Source organism: Seriola aureovittata, chromosome 17, assembly GCF_021018895.1.
Source record: "Seriola aureovittata isolate HTS-2021-v1 ecotype China chromosome 17, ASM2101889v1, whole genome shotgun sequence".
In the NCBI taxonomy this organism is placed as follows: Eukaryota; Metazoa; Chordata; class Actinopteri; order Carangiformes; family Carangidae; genus Seriola; species Seriola aureovittata.
The window spans coordinates 3,828,613-3,846,125 of NC_079380.1; the positions used below are offsets into that span (position 1 = coordinate 3,828,613).

Sequence of the window (17,513 nt, forward strand, 5' to 3'; positions counted from 1 at the left end):
ACCTTTCCTCTAACGCCACCACCAGATATCTTTAAAATGTACTGGACAGATTACTGTAACATTCACTGAGCACATTCTTGCCTCCCACATAAAGAACCTGTTTGATTTTGGACACTTGATGAGCTTTCAGACCTCATACTGCTGAAGCCTATTGTGTAATGTAAGCTATCAGCCTGATACATCAGTGCATCCCAAGATAAATGCAGAAATTTAAAAATGTATGGTAATGTGTATATATATATATATATATATATATATGTGTATATATATATATCTCAGTGCATTAATTATTATTAGTGACCATCACCAGTCAGCCAAACACTGCCAGCCTGTAGAACAGTAGTCAGGGCAGTCTTGTCACCAAGAGAAGGCACGACTGGTGTAGAGCAGGAATATCGAGCCCTTAAATCTGATCTCAGGAGCTTTCCTGCGCTGTAGGCTCACATCAAACCAGTGCCACCAACACAACAACCAGCCACGGTCCCTCATCACAGCACAACTGCCCTTTAAAGTAAAAAGTCCTTAGGTCCAGGCAGGTGAGGCAAGATCATCTGCAACTGTAAACAATGTGTGTCAGCCTTTAGCACTTAGACCTCATATCCTATAACTGAATTTCACTTTGTTCATATTTTTGCCACACAAGTGGCAGGTCTTGACGATGACATTATTTCATCCTTCACTTTGTCCAGAGAACTAGTGGCCAGATTTTTAAAAAATATACTGTGGATAGTCATGATCCCCTGAGAAGGAATCTTAATAATTTTGGTGACCCTCTGCCTTTTACTCTAGGGCCTCCACAAGGGCAGAACCTCCACCTGTATACAGGAAATATCCAGGTCTATCTTGCTATCAATTTATTGAGCACCTTCAAGCTCCCCTGAGGATGAGCCCTTTTGATTTTATTGACCCAATGACTCTTTTTCCAGCACTGGTACTGCTCTATCAGTGGAGGAACTGTCTGTCAATTTGTTGCTCATTTCAACACCTTAGTATTGTGGACTGTACTGAACACTGCAGCCACTTTATCTGGCAGCTTGAACCCGCCACACTTGTATTTCCACCCTTGTTGCTTAGAAATTATGTTTTTCATAGAACTAATTTGTTTAGAAGAAAACCTAATTGCTGCCTGGATTACATTCATTGGCAAAGTTTTCGATAAACAAAGAGTTTGCATCCTGAGTCCTATGTGTGGTGAGGATCAGGGAAGAAATCACCTCGGTCAGGAAAGGATTGTGGTTTTGAATAATTATTCAAAAGGTTAACACATTCTGTCAAATGCTTCAAGTCAGCATTGACTTTTCCAATATTTAACCAAGACTGGGATCTTTCCCTGACTTTACCAAATGCCCCATTTAACATGTTGCTCTTAAATCCAGTATGAACACTTTGGGACTTTGCAAATGTGTTCAAGAGAAACATTTACTCCTAATTACAGTTTCCCTATTTGCCATTGCAGATTAGTATATAAGCAGTTTTTTAGGAGACAGGGTTTGTTGTCTTACTCTCATGTTGCTATGCCAGTGCTTAAAGGGGCAAAAGCAATTTAGTACTGTGCTTCCAGGACAGTAGTATTATTACTACAACATTGGCCTTCAAAAATTCACATCAAACTGAATGTACTCAGTCACACTTTTCTTATAAACCAGATGCTCTTCATCTCGTCAGCTCCCCACGCTGCTTCCATTTCATGGATGCTGGTTTAGCAAAAGTGAAAACGCTCTCTGTCCTCTTGTCGAAGCCCAAAGGCCTGGGTGACAGACGTAGTGTCCCCGTCCTCCTCCCTTCAGTTTTCCCTCTGAGCCTTTTGCCTTTTCCGGGCGAGCCGGGCCTCACGCATCTCCTCCAGAGTTTTACGGGGGTCCATGACGAAGGCCAGAGCCACGCCGGCAGTGCCATCGCCGTTCTGCCGAGAGAAGCACAGGAAGGTGGCCCAGAGGAAGGCGCAGCAGCCCATGAAGGCCGTTCGCATGTACAGCGGCATCAGGACAAAGTTCAGAAACTAGGAAAGGGGCGGCGAGATGAGAGGATGGAGAATAGGACAGAGAAATGGTCAGCAGACGTTATTCAGCAGGAACAGAATTCTCTTCCAATATCAACTTAGGATCTTTCAAAGTTAAGAAGTTCACTATTGTGGGCTCACTTATGCTTCCTTTATGTATGAAAATAGTTGAGCAGTACATCCACTAGAGGGAAGCTCAGAGTCATAAGTTTCCGACAACAACAAACATGGCGACAGTGGAGGAGGTCGTAATAGAGTGCTGCAGGAATGAGTCCTAAAACCCAGATATCAGTTGCATTTTTGCACTTCCGATTCGCTTGTCCTGAAGTCTACGGGATATTTAATCGGGTTTTTGGTTAGATGCTTGAAATGAGGTCTGTGGTTAACAGAAGCTCACAACATTTTCACGCTTTATTCTACGACATCTAAGACATCAGTAACTATCTCACTGATGCTTTTGAAGCATCTTAAAAAAGGTGGTTGCAAACAATTCGCTTTATGACGCTGCAGAGGTTGTCTGGGGAGTTAAAAGTCACCATGAGTAAATGCACTTTGACCATGAGTGATGCTGAGTGCAGAACTGGTCACCTGCTTCACAATGTGCATGCAGATTGCAGATCAACTCAACTTTGAAACTGAGTTGGTTATTAATCCATGATATTAGAGTAAACCTGTCAATGAAAATGTGTAATAGTGAACTCTGACATGAGGTCACTTTAAGAAAAAGAAAATGACCAATTACAGATTAACCTAGAAAATGCGCTCATTAGAGTGCACAGCTCCACCAAGGCCAATGCCAAACAACATACACCGGACTTCAGAAGAAAAAATTCAAATTTATAGTAAGTGATCCGGGTCTGCACCAAAATTTAATGGGTTCTTCCCTGATCCACGTCCCATCCCTCCACCAAGTTCAGTGCAAACTGGTTCAGTGACAAACACACAAACCAACAGACAGGGGTGATTACATAACCTTCTTGGGGGAGGTAATAAATAGTTTCCTTGACTCCCTTTATATGATTTACCTTGGCTGAGGGGGAGACACCAGACACTATCAAATGTGACATGTACTCAGATTTGTCACAGGTATTCAGGAAAACCGTACTCTTACATCAAGTATCAGCATCAAGCATTTTGTTCTTCTAACTACCATCATCTTCTTTTTTTTTTATTTACAACAAAAACCAAAAGACAGATATCAATGTCCACAAAACTATGAAATTGTGTTCAACTTTACCTGCATGAACGGCCAGTACATGAGTCCGGTCTGAAAGAGAAAACAGCACATAATGAGTGTTTTGAATGGCTCAACAGAATCTCTGTTTTGGATCATCAACGTTGAGCTTTTAGATGCAGTGAAGATAATTACAGTTTAGATTGGAAGTGTTGAGCTTGGGAACTTTCTTATCCATCTAAAGTCCTACGTCCTAAAGACTGTGTGCTGCTTCTTTAAATAAAGGAGTATGACACAATATCATAACTGCTTGATGCCAGACCTCCAGCCTCTCATTAGTTGTATTTCATGTGTTTTTACATTGGATTGATAACATTGATTGCTAAACATGATTTTATTTGTTTATTTGATAGGGACAATGCATGTTAATGAACATCAGTACAAAATACATGATGTAAACATGCTGGATTGTAGCAAACATGCTAATGGCATGCAGGTAACACAAAACAAATAACATTACAAGTCACAATACACCAGTACAAATATAAAATACACAAATAATAAGACAAATAACTGTTAATAATGATCATATTTCTCATGTCAGTATCAGTGAACTGTAGAGTCATCTGTCTTAACAATCATTTCATCTCCAATTCAGACTTCAGACTCATTTTACATTAAAAGAAAAGAGATGTTTGTTCTCAGTTTCCTTGTCAGAAATGAGTAAAGAGCATCTAAAAACAAGACAGGATAAAAGAAAATGGAAATACTTGAATCTGAAATGATATGCACCTGCAGTATTTGAGTAAATGTACTTTCAGCTAACAACGAAATTCTTGAAACAAGATGGATTGCAATGGTGATCTCCTTTTCCAGCCCTGTTCCTGTCAGATGGCTGTAGGTTTACCAGGATAATGAAGCATTACACCACAGTTAAAGCTTGCATGACACTGTTCTTTACACTTGGCAGGATTTCAACTCGCAAACGTCCTGAAACTCACTGACTTTTTTATCCTCTGGCACTAGTCACGACTGAATTACCCCGCTTGCTTCCGGGAGTCGTGCCCACTGCGCTAAAGCAGCAGTGTCACAATCTAGGTTAATCTGGCTGTTAGCTCGCAGCAGCAGCAGCAGCGGCGGCGGCAGCAGCAGAGGAAGGGAAGGTGACTTTCCTTCGCCTGAAGCAGCCGAGGCCTTCCTTACCTTCCAGGTGTTGAAGAACTTCTCCCTCCAGTCTTCAAAGATATCCTCTTTACCCTCCAGGAAGCTCACTCCTGCAGGACAGCGGAGACATTTACGCAGTTTGAGGGGCGATAAGCATTTGTGCGCCATTACGCACTAATTTAGAAACGTGTAATTACTCCTCACCTTGGCCCACATGATGTTTGACCGAGAGAGAACCTTAATAGGAAGCCTCATGAAGCCTCACTGCTGAGTTTAATGCCTTTATATCGCAGCCATATCTTAACCCTGTCCTTCTGTGCTGTGAAGGTTTATTAACGATTTTCTCGGGGCCATGAATCTCAACACAGAAACAGTGCCTTGCATTCACCAAACACTAAAGTGTGTGTGTGCGTGTGCGTGTGTGTGTGTGTGTGTGTGTGTGTTTGCGTTAGACGTGAAGTCAGACCATCTCACCTGTGTAGAAGACACTGGTGGCCAAAGGCGACGCGAAGCTTTGGTCCAGCAGGAGTTTGCGGAAAACCATCCCGGCAGACTTTCCAGGGAACCGCCTCTCCAGGGCTCGTAGCCAGAAGTAATTAAAGTTTCCATGGAAACTGATTGCCACGATGGCCACGTTGCGAGTGTGCTTCCAGTCCATGCGCTCCTTTTGAGCCATGAGCTGATGGACCAGGTCACCGCCGGCGAATAAGCACCCGTACAAAGTGACATTGGCCAGCCAGGGGAAACGTTTGGCGGCTTCTTTCAACACAGCTCTCCTCATTCTGGCACCGGGAGGAGAGGCCGCTGACAATAAGATGAATATGATGAACTGCCTCAAGTGGCTTCAATTCAACAATCAAGACGCAAGCATAGCGGTTAAATGACTTTGACTAGGCCCTGATGTCAACCGGATGGCGGACACGACACAATCCATCTGTAAGCGGTAATCAGGAGGGGATTAGACGTTTTCACCGGCAGCAGGAATAACACACATTATCAGTTCTCAGATGACTATTGAGTAAAGTGACACCGCCAAAAAAGTTTCCCAAACACTCTAATCGCCATATTTGCCTCCTGCGTAAAATCTGCCATAGCTCCAATTTGGCCACTTGGAGAGGGCTCCTCTAAAAGTATTCCGTCCTGGAGTCATGTGCGCAAAATGCATCCGATGATGATGTAGGTGTAAAAGACGGGGATAGGGTTGTGGAACGGGCTCCACTGGAACCTCAAACCGAATCTAGATCATTCTGTCTGCTCTGCGTCGGCGTGTCGCTCCCGGTGAATCAGGTGCCTCTCCGGCAAATCCTGCGGGTCAAGCGCTAATCTGAGGGATTGTCCCGGGCAACTCAGACGTGCCTCCGCGTCGAACTGCGTCACTGACATCAACAACGGCGGTTAGCTGCGCAGAGCTCGGTCCTAACGCGCTCTCAGCCAGTCCATGCACTGTCAGATCAGTGGCGCACAAACCCGCAGTGCGCGCAGTCAATGCTCCGTCTCTCTCATTCAACTTTGCTTTAACATACACAATATTCAAAGCAGTTGTGAACATTTACAATGTAAGAATAATAATTATAGTTCATAGTCATTTTGTGTCTACTTTTTATTTCAGTCTTCCCTTTTGAGCTTTATTATAAAAGAGATAATTTCCCCAGGAAGATTTAATGTGCGCCACGGGTCTGAATCAGCGCCTCATTCCCCTCTTCACAATCAAACAGGTCCGGACCACAAGGACCACATGGATTCACTGCTTCATATTTATAAACAGTTAAATAAAACTTCAATATAGGTCTACAATCCAACAACAAGAATATTTAAAGAGGCTAATCGATAATAGAGCATATTAATAGACAAAGCATGATGATCATCTGACATAGATAGATAGATAGATAGATAGATAGATAGATAGATAGATAGATAGATAGATAGATAGATAGATAGATAGATAGATAGATAGATAGATAGATAGATAGATAGATAGATAGATAGATAGATAGATAGATAGATAGATAGATAGATAGATAGATAGATAGATAGATAGATAGATAGATAGATAGATAGATACTTTATTTATCCCTTATGGGAAATTCATGACATAGTTGCCAACACGTCCAGAGAAGGGAGAAGGTGGAGAACCACAAAAACCACAGAGCTCCAACTGGTCTGGACCACTATCTTCAGCGCCCCTAGTGGTAGTGACCAGCGGTCTGTTTTAGCGACCACGGCAAGTGGACAGACAGACCCTTTTAAAGAACAGAAGATTTGTAGTTCTCATGAGAGATTATGGGACACTGGGTGTTAAAAAAATACGTAATTTATGTAATTTAGTTTGAATGTTAATGTTATTGTTGGATATATATATGTATGATTTTCCATCAGGTGGTCACTATAATAATAATTGTCATAGAGTGGCTATTGCACGCTATTAAAGTTGAAGGCCTATAGAGGGCGCCCCTGTATTTTGCATCTGGGGATTATAGGAGAGTCACACATGATGGTACTGACAGGTTGTGTCGTGTTAGGATGTTGCCATGATGGGTCCTGCAAATAAAGTCAGCGCCCTAAAGATATGTTCTACTTCTATTAATTGATATGCGACGATATCACAATAATGACGTAATCAAATCAGACCTTCACATTACTCCTCACAGGAGAGCAGATAAAGTCTGTCCAGAAAGTCTCCAGATATGTCACTACCTGCTTTTATGAAGAAAAGTAGCCACAGGGTTTTAAAAGTCACCTGATCTCGCGAGAAAGTCACAAAATTGCCAACGCTGCTCAGTAGGAAACCTCCAGCCCCTTTTTTTTTTTTATCAACCCAAAGAAACCACTCTGAACAGGAGAGGACCCCAAGACCTGGAAACTGTGTGGGAGCCAGGACTCCAATCAGTCTCTTTCTACACTCACTGTCAGACCCCTACTGGCCTTAATAAATCTGCATGACAAATTCAAATATGCAAACTGTAAATACAACAAGATAATGACAAGACAATTCTGTGACAAACATGACTGTTTTGCAAAATCTATTCACACCTTTCACTCCCCCAAAAACATGTTCTTAAACACGTTCAGACCAGACACAAGTTTACATTAGACTTTTGACAATTAGAATTAAATCTCAGTAATGTTTTATGAAAACATTTTTTATGAAACAGTGAAGGGTTAAGGTGTGTGGAGGGAAAGGTCACATGAAATACCTGCTAGAGCAACATTATAGAGAGATAACAATTTTATTTCCCTCTGTTTTATTGAGAACCATAGACCTGTGAATCAAAAAATAAGGGCCACCATGTTGTCAGGGGGTAAAAAGAGAATAATCTAAAGAATAAAAAATAGGACCTGTAAGATCATTACTTCTTTTAAAGTAACAAACTCTTATCTAAACTGTTTAACAGCTTTCTGCTGGAAATGAAAACTGCAACGTTGGTGTCCATAAAAAAAAAAAAGCTGTCAGAAGAGGAGATAGAATAAATTGCTTCCCCTTACATAAAGATAACCATAAAAGAGCAGGAGTGGACAGTAAGTACATTTACTTGAAACCTGTACTTAAGTATTTGGAAACTGACTTTTACTCCACTACGCTCAAAAGACAAATATTGTCAGCTACTTTTGACTCCACGTACTATGAAGTAGCCCTACTCTTACTTTGAAGCAGCTTTTAGTCAGCTGAATGAACTTTCTTCTATTATGGATCTATTATCTGAGGTCTGTGTTTGAAGGTTTAGAAATAAAGAAAGACTCATTCAGTTTGAAATGTTTGCTGTGTACCACGCCCAGACTTCATTACTAACCAAAAGAAATACAAGAAACTAAGGCTCCTTTTGTTGATTCAGTTATGTCCATGTCTACAGTCTTTGTGTCGTATTCTACAAGCTTTTATTCTCCAGATTCTACAGTCAGTTCAGTCATTAGGTTCTATAAATGTAGAACAACATAAGTATTTTAAAATCAAGTACTCCAGTACTTTAAATCAAGTAAAACAACTTTCACTTGTATTGGAGTAATATTTGACCAGGAGGATCTAAACCCTGACTAAAGTAATGGAGCTGTGTACTTTGTTCACCTCTGTAAAGGAGGATCTGAAGTTATCAACTGACTGTTGCAGTGGTGTCAGTGAGTTTCACTCCCAGAGTGTGAGATGTGTGAGTGTAGTGCCAGTGTGCTGTGCTGGTGTGTGGCCCTTATTACAGGAATCTATTGTTTGTGTGTAACAGTGTGTGATTGTGTGTGACTGGTGCTGATTTCAGACTGAACCTGTTCGTGTTTAATTCTGCTTCTAACCGTAAAACAAGATGATAGATCAATGAACATCACACTGCTTTTTCTGTTTCATTCATTCTGCTTGATTCCCTTCCTCTCCTCATGTTACTTTATTTTTATTTTGTTTTTCATTTCTTTCTGTCTTTCTTTCTCAATAATTTCTTGCCTTCATTTAACTTTTTTAACTTTTAAGTTCTCACCTCTTCTGTTTTCATTTTTGGACAGATTTGATTCGACCCATTTTAAAGTTAAAATGTGGCACAGCCATACTGTGGATTTCATGAGGTACCATTTCCAGATGTTCAAATGAATCAAGGTGACACTAAATTAACATGGGACAGGAGTAAGTTATATGGGAACATTGAGACCACTCTCATGGCCGTCTGTTAAACATGAAGCTACTGTTAAACATGATGCTAGTTAGCTTAACACAAAGACTTGGGGCCACTGTTGGAAACATAATTTCAACAGGGACAACAGCTACAACAACAAATCTAATAAAACAATGATGATGACAACAATAATCATTTTGGTGACCTTGATATAAAGGCTGGCCCTTGGTAAAGCGCTCTTCCTTCCCCTGTAACTTGGCTTCCCTCTTCTACAATGATAAATACCTCAGATTGAATTCATGTCATAGTATTGCTGTGTAAAAATTAATACATGCATCCCTTTAAGTCTTTCATATTTTATTTTTTTAATGTCTATTTTCTGTGCACTTATATTGTTGTAGTGAAGCTTCTACTTGTGTCTATCAAACCTAACAATCGCCTCACTGATCGGACCAAGTTCTGGTCCAGTCTGGCTCAGTTCATGTCGACTGTCTGCAGATAAAATCAGTGTGTGGTATCTTAAGACTCTAAGTCTTCAGATCCAGTCGCTGTAAGTCGTTCTCATGAAGAGTCTTTTACTAAACTAAACTGAGCCCTTTTAAAAGAAAGCTCAAAACTTATTTCTTCACCTTAACCATATGCACTGCTCAGCATTTCTTTTAAATGTCTTCTTATTTAATGATTAATTATTTCATTTATTATTATATCTCATTTTACATTAATGTTTTTAATGTTTTTTCATTTTAAATCAATGCTTTTACATGTTTTTGACCTCTTTCCATGTGAAGCACTTGGTGCATGTCATTTCTTTGTTGTAAAGCACTTTGTGCTACATTTCTGGTATAAACATGCTATACAAGTAAAGTAGTAAAGTTATTATTATTATTGTTATAATTATTATTATGATTATTGTTTATTTATTTTTTAATTTTTTTTACAAATATCTTAAACATTTTGTCATTTCACTGTGACGAGTATGGAAATGTGATTGACAGTTGGCCCGATCGCAGTTTCTCACGGGGAGGAGCGACAGCACATGAAGGACTTTGAACCCTTTTTTACAGTCTCAGCCTCCTTAATAAGTATAGACCTCTGAGTCTGGAGCGAGTTTAGTGCAGGCACGTGACTCCACTCGCTGATGTGGAGAAAGGAAAACGAAACCACACACACCTGGTGAAGTTGCTTTCTGAGAGGTGACTTTGTTCTTTCAATATATTCAGTGTTCTTTGACACAGCGTCCAATCTCCTTCTTTTCTATTTTATCTGAAGCCCCAGAGAGCAGCTGAAGACTTCACACCAAGGAGAGAAAATGTCTGGTGCAAGGTAAAGTTTGAATCTTTTAAACAGAATAAGAGAAGAACCGAGTAATAGAAAAGGGTCAAATAAGGTGAAAGGAGGATGCTTACTGAAATATAGATATTTGATCCCGATATAAAAGAAAAATATTTTAGACAACAAAATTCATATCTTGTTTGGAAAAGTCTGAAAAATTTATGCAAATTTGTACATCAGACCTTTGTCTTTTCTTCTTTCCTCTCCCAATAATCATCTTGTGACCCCTCACATTTATCTTGTGACCCTCTGGAGGGTCACAAGATCACAAACCTAAGATGGAGTCACAAAAGTTCTTTCAGTGAGAGTTACTGCACAATAACAGCTCAGTGGGTCGGACAACAAGGTTGTTGTTTTGTCTTACAGAAAGAAACTACGGGAGGCTTTGAGCCACTATGTCACAGACACCCTCATCTCCATCACCTTAGTGAGAGGATTCTGTGAGACGAGCTCTAAATGGGTGCTTGCAAGGGAGAGGGAATCCAAGATGATCAAGGACATCAAAGACAGGTTTGACAAAACTGACCTGAGCCTCAGCCACGTTACCAAGTCACAGGAGAAAGGTAAGGCCTTTCTGGAATACATGAGGGGCGTGGTGAACGGAAAACAAACCTGTGACGAGCTGGAGAAGGAGCTGGCTGCTGTGCTGGAGGACACTCTGAGAGGCCTGGAGAAGCTCGACTGCTTCCTGGATGCAGTGGAGAAGCTGGCGGTCACCTCACTTCATGTGTTCATGGAAAACCAGGTGTTAGTTCTACCTGAAGCGATCAGCCTTGAAAACATTCAGGCTGTCATCGCTGCTGCACGAGTAATCTGCCCCCTCCTCCTCGAGTTTAAAAGAGATGCACGAGTCTTCTTTGTTCCCAGACTCCAGAATGCGGAAGTGCTGTCGTATCAGTTGGACAGATACATACAGACCATCCAGATAATCTGTGAGCAGTTTGAGAAAAGGTAAACAGTCATTTCATGAACAAAATAAAATGCACATTTTGCATTAGAGGCATAATAAAGTGTAACTGTCCGTCACAGCTCCCTCTGGGACTTTCGCCTGAAGACTAGGAGAACTCTGGTTGAGGTCGATGAGGACTTGTCTGAAGATGAAACACAGAGGATGCTTTATCACATTAATCAGCTTGATGAAATAAGGTAAGCATCACCTCATGTTTTTTGGCCTCAAACATAGTTGTGCCCCGCCCAAAAAATTAAACAAAAAACTGCATTGATGTTGTGGCTTTTGCGTTCGTGTTGTGGCTGTTTGCTACATAGCAAGAAAAATAGACATGTTAAGTGCAAAGATTATTTACTTGTTTACTCCTTTACATTCCTACTCTGCATGAAGACTACAGTCCAAGCAATACTGCAATCCAGTCTCAGTCCCATCCTACATCAGATACTTTATCCAACTCCATGGCATTGGCATCTACCACCTGTCAAAATAATTACTGGATGGTTCTCCATGAAATATTATACAGATATCCATATCATCCCCAGAGGACGGATCCTGATTGCTTTGGTGATTCTTTGGAGATTTGGTGATGACTTTGGTGATCTCTGGACTTTTCATTAGTGGTTTTGAGGGAAATGTCTCAATAACTTTTAGATTGGATGGATTGCTGTAAAAAGTGTTACACACATTCATGTTCTCTTCGGGATGACTTGTAATTGTATTAAAATAATTATTTATTCTCACTTAATTTCCTCTTTTGTCTTTATCAGGATGAACCAGCACTTCCGGACAGTGTTCTTGTTTCGGGAGGAGTCATGTTCTGCCTTCATCAGTGAGTTCAACAAGCGACATCCCAGGATGCTGCAGTGTCTCAAAGACCTGGAGGACATTGCTGTTCAGCTTGACAAGATGAGTAAAGGGGCAAAGATCTCCAGTGTGGCTGGCAGCTCAGTGGGGGCAGTTGGAGGTGTGCTTTCCATTGTTGGGTTGGCGTTAATTCCTGTAACAGCAGGAGTGTCTCTAGCTCTGACCATGACAGGGGTAGGGCTGGGAATCACCAGCGGAGTTAACGGTATTGTCACCACAGCCACAGAGGTTGGAGTAAATGTTACACAAGAAAAGAAAGCCAGTGAAGTCTTCAAGGTCTTCAATGAGGATGTGCAGATTCTCCAGGATTGTCTGGAGGAGGTGACCAGTCAAACAGTCTCTAAAATTAAAGCAAGTGTGATTGATGTGGCTCAGGGAGTGGGCATTGTTTTCAGTAAAGTTTGTGCTGTTGGAAAAGGCATTGATTCACTTGTCGATGCTGCCTCTGCTGTTAAGGTGTTGCAAAGTGAAGAGGTGATTACAGGTGTTGGTAAGGTGGTGGCCCAGGAAGGTAAAGCATTACGCAATGTGCCCAGGGTGGCCTCAGACATCCCAGATATTGGTCAGGCAGCAGTCAAAGGGCCTCTCGCTCTATCCAATTCAGCCAGGGCAGGTTTCATCGGACTCAATGCTCTTTTCCTCGGCATGGACATCTTCTTCATCTGTAAAGACAGCATCAATCTGGCTAAAGGCAGTGAGACTAAAGTCTCAAAGTTCATCAGAGCCAGAGCTGCACTTTTGAGCTCAGAGATAGAGTCATGGAAGAAGATCCGCGACTCTTTGTGTCAAAGCCTCTTAACATCAGAGAGAAAACAAGGTACTCTGGAGACACCATTTTATCCATGAAGTAGATCTAGATCTACACACAGAGAAACGGATGTGAATATTTCATTTAATCAAGTGTAGCGTAGCACTCAGTAAACACATAGTACTGCATCTGTGGCAACTCTCTAATGTGCCTTTTTGCTTACTCTGATTAATTTGAACGAAGAAATTCAATCAAAAGCTGTAAATCACTGATTAGTATCAAACACAATTTAAATCTCTGCTTGACCAACTCTTAAAGGAGCTATTTGTAAGTTTTGCTGTTGCTATATAGCCAACATTAGCATTAACAGTTGTTTACTTACCAGTGTTGCAGAGCTTCAGCCATAGTTGAGTCTACAAGACCATAGATTATAATACATCCTCTGAGCAGTGAGTTCTTCAGGGCAGACTGGACACTCTAGTGACTCGGTATCAGAAAGTGACGAGACAGTCTGACCGGGCTGGGGCTAGCTGGTTAGCATGCTAACTTCAGTAGAGGAAAAGAAGTGATAGAAAAACAAGCAAAACAAGAGTTAACATCGGTGTTTCTTTCCACCTCTTGAGAAAGCTGTTGGTGAGTAAAGCAATAAAGGCAAACAGCCATTAATGCTAACGTTAGAAAAACGTACAAATATCTCCTTTAAAGTTTATTTCTCATAACAAACTGATTACTTGAGTTGGTTAACAATTACATGTGCAGTATGCTATTTCCTTAACTGAATTTCTTTTTATTTCTTTCTATTTTATTTCTTTTACTATGAATGTATTACATATGTCATTCAGTGATAAATTCTATGAAGAATATTTACCAGTAGGGTTGCAATCTGTCATAATGATGTCACAATGATGTTGTACGACACAAACACATTTACTGTCATAAAAATAAACTTCAATGTGTAGAATAGATTAAATAAGAATAATACATTATTTCTTGGATATTTCTTTTTTTTGTTTCATACAATGTGGACTTTTTTTGTTCATGGAGGCACCTGCTTCACCCAACTTTGCAATTGTTTTCTGTAAAGCTTTAAATGTCCCATATTTTACACATTTCCTGTGTTTTATTTGAAGTATTGATCCATAAGAAGATATTTGTGGTTTAAGAACCAAAACCCATCTCAATGTAGTTTTACATCTCCTCTCTCTCTAGCAATAGCAAGTTCAGAGCCTCAAGCACTGTGTGCTCTGAAGAATGTCCCTTTAAATTTCCCATAATGATAAAAAACAAAAAATGTTGTCACTTTTCTGTTGTGCAAGATTTTAAAATGATATAATGTTGTAATTATTATTGCCTTTGTTAATTTTCTACTTTGAAGACAGAGTGATTGGATTCATATAGAGAAGCTGCAGAGAGTGCACAAAGGGTGGGATACACTTTTAAGATCTGCGTTTTTGTGTGCAATGCACTTTTAAATCCCCAGCTCCCCCAGTCCACACTCCGACACAGCCCAGCCTTCCATCTACTGTATGATCATTTCACTGCCTGCACTCATTCACTGATTAAATGTGTGTCTTTCAGCACACTGTCTTAGATACAAAGGTGGAACCAGAATAATGCTCAAATAATGACATTAATTGATATGGAATGGGCAGGGAGTCATTGGTGGTTTTGATAATTAACTGATGTTTAAATTATATGACAAAAACAACCAAACAAATAAAAACCAGCTGCACCTCAAACAACTGACAGCGTCTCACAGCTCTGTGTTACACCCACTGTGGTGAGGTGAAAGGAAGTCCACAAAGTGCAGTGGTGTGTACAAACATGGTAATCCACAAACTCATTTCAGTAGCAGTACAACTGTCTGGGACTCACCAGTGTAGTCAGCAGTGCTGTCACCACAACTGCAGGGACTAGAGTAAAGCGTAAACATCAGAAGAAAGCCAGTGAGGTCTTCCAGAGCTTCATGGAGGACGTGCAGCGTCTCCAGGACTGTCTGCAGGAGGTGACCGGTCAACCTGTCTCCAGAATGGAAGCGAGTAAGATCGATGTGGCTCAGGGAATATCCAGAGTTCTGACTGATACTGGTGGTATAGGAACAAATACTGAAACCGGTGTTGAAGGTGGAGCATTAGATGCATGCGATGTGCCTCAGATGGCAGCAGCCAGGACTGGTTTGATCACAGTCAGTGCTTTTTTCCTCGGCTTCAACATCTTGTCCATCTGCAAAAACAGCCTCAGTCTGGCCAGAGCTGCAAAAGGTGAAGCTTCACAGTCCATCAGGGCCACAGCTAAACTGTGGCACTTAGAGATGGACTCATGGGAGAAGATCTGTGGATCCTTGTGTCGAAGCCTGTCAACATCAAAAAAATAAAAAAACAAAGCTATCCTGGATACGCCATTTTATCCAGAGAAGAAGGAAAACAAGAAAGATTGAGACACAGAATCAACAGCAAATGACATGAACGATAAAGAACAAGCATCAAAGATAAAGCACATGTGAAAAATAGACTAGAAAATGTAAAAGATAAACAAGAACATGTGAAAGATACAAGAACATGTCTGCTGATAAAAAGGAAAATATAATAAAGAAAAAAAAACTTGCATATAATAATTTTCAAAGTGACTGTGTGAGGTGTCTTGGTGAATTAAATCACTGTAATACTGAGACCAAGGATTTGTTTTTAAATTGATATGTCCACTTAGAATAAAACTGGTGTCTGTTTTGCACACGGGGCCTGTTTGGTGATTTCCTGGCACCAAAGACTGTGTTTACACTAAGGTGCGAGATCCTGACGATGCTGTTGCTGGACATGGCGACAGGTACATGGTTGTCCAGTTACATCATGTAACTAACTTCACCCTGGGCAAGTGTATAATCAGTAAGGACAACTGAAAACACTTAATTACACTTGCTCTTACTCAGTACAACAAAAGACTACCCAGCCGTGCGTGTGTATATGTGTGTGTCTTGTGATTTTACCATGTGAACAGCAATTTTTCCACCAATGTTGTTAGTGATGTACTAAACAGTACATCCCACACACAATGCTTGTGAAGGATGTGGTATGAGCACTCAGTGAACCACGGTTCAGCACTGAACATTTGGTATGACGCTTGACATTTCAGACTTTCACATTGTTCAAGAAGTAAATCAACTCCCAGCCAAACAATCAAACACTGTCTTGTATCTAAAGCTTACTGCTGGTGGCAGTGTGTACCCAGCAGGCAGTGCGTCGGACAAAGGCTACTGCCAGTTGCAAGCTAACAAACATTGACAAATAAAAGTTGCTGGAGCGCCTTGGCGGCTCACCTGGTAGAGCACGAACCACATAGGCTTTGGTCCTAACCCCAGCGGCCATAGGTTCAAGTCCGACCTTTGGCCCTTTGCTGCACGTCATCCCTGATTTCCTGTCTATTTGTTACTGTAGCATCAGAATAAATGCAAATGTGGCTGAGTCTCTGATGTTTCCTCAAAGGCAGTGGTTCCCAGCCTGAGGGCTGCCGGCCCCTGGTGGGCTGTCAAGGTATTGTAAGTGGACCAACAAATAATTTAGAAAAACAGTAAAATTATGGGGAAAAAAAGTAATTACATATACATATATACACATATATATCTAGATGTGGTTCTTTGTGACGTCTGAGATGTGTATCAATTGATAGCAGTTTCATCAGTTACTTCCCCTCTTAACTTCACATTGTTTCATTTGACGACTGTTTAAGGCCCAGAGAGATACAATTAGTTAATATTTAACAAAAAGCAGAAGTTACTGTTGTAGCTGCTCGAGGTGGAGCTGGTTTTAACTACTTCACATACTGTTAGTTTAGTCCAGTGGTTTCCAGCCTAGCTTGGTGATGACTTTACAAACCCTCTGTATAAAGACACTACTTGAACAAACTGTGTTACCCCCTCTGCTGCACCCTCTGCTGTTGCTGTCAGAATGGAGAGAAAAGACATGTGACAAATGGAGACAGATTGGTTGGTTCATCCTGAAACGAGATAATGAGCCACATGATGAAGACCACCAGAGTCTGCAGACCTGATCCTCATGGAACTGGTCTGGGATGAACTGGACTGAAGGTGAAAGTAAAGCAAAATACAAGTGGGAATTTCTGCAACTGTGTCGGGACTAATAAATGATTTCCACGAGTGAGTTCAGCTGCTGAGTCTCAAATTTAGTTCAACAAGATTAAAATCTTCTTTAAATCAATTGTTTTTGTTCTATGGTTTAATTTCAGAAACACTGAGACATAGAATTGTGTAATTAGACATCGTAGCTGTTGTAAACCTGTTGACTGGCAGTGTGTATTATACCATTTCACAGTTGGAGCATCATCCTGTTTTGAGCACATACAGACAGAACAGTACAACATCCTCTCCCTGACCTACCAGGACATGATTTCTGTAGGAAGTGTTTTTTCTTCTTGGGCTGTTTAAGTGTTGATGTGTTGGACAGAGTTAAAATCTTTTCTCTGTTGGTGTTGTTTCTCTTTAGGACCTGAAGGGAGCAGTAACTACGATCTGCAGGTTGCAGGGACAATCCTCAGTGAAGCAGTCAGCAGTTGAAGTTGTAGAAAAATCTATGTTTAAGTCCATGATAAAAGATTTAAAAACAAAGTAAGAGTTTCTGCCGCAGGAGAGGGGTCAGTGGAAACTTCTTGCACAAAAGGTAACGATTCATACCTGCTGCTCT

The 17,513-nt window shown here is 40.8% G+C and overlaps 2 protein-coding genes across 2 annotated transcripts; one reads left to right on the plus strand and one right to left on the minus strand.

Moving 5' to 3' along the window:
* Positions 1–1,356: 1,356 nt before the first annotated feature.
* On the minus strand, positions 1,357–5,386 carry mpv17l (MPV17 mitochondrial membrane protein like). Its single transcript, XM_056401995.1, has 4 exons — positions 4,812–5,386; positions 4,377–4,447; positions 3,237–3,266; positions 1,357–1,999 (listed from the first exon to the last, which is right to left on the minus strand). The coding sequence occupies exons 1-4, from the start codon at positions 5,116–5,118 to the stop codon at positions 1,784–1,786; spliced, it is 624 nt and encodes a 207-aa protein (XP_056257970.1). The 5' UTR covers positions 5,119–5,386; the 3' UTR covers positions 1,357–1,783.
* A 4,632-nt stretch (positions 5,387–10,018) lies between these two features.
* Positions 10,019–14,756, plus strand: LOC130184633 (uncharacterized). Its single transcript, XM_056400623.1, has 5 exons — positions 10,019–10,099; positions 10,196–10,249; positions 10,625–11,209; positions 11,288–11,404; positions 11,975–14,756. The coding sequence occupies exons 1-5, from the start codon at positions 10,065–10,067 to the stop codon at positions 12,915–12,917; spliced, it is 1,734 nt and encodes a 577-aa protein (XP_056256598.1). The 5' UTR covers positions 10,019–10,064; the 3' UTR covers positions 12,918–14,756.
* The last annotated feature ends 2,757 nt before the right edge of the window (positions 14,757–17,513 follow it).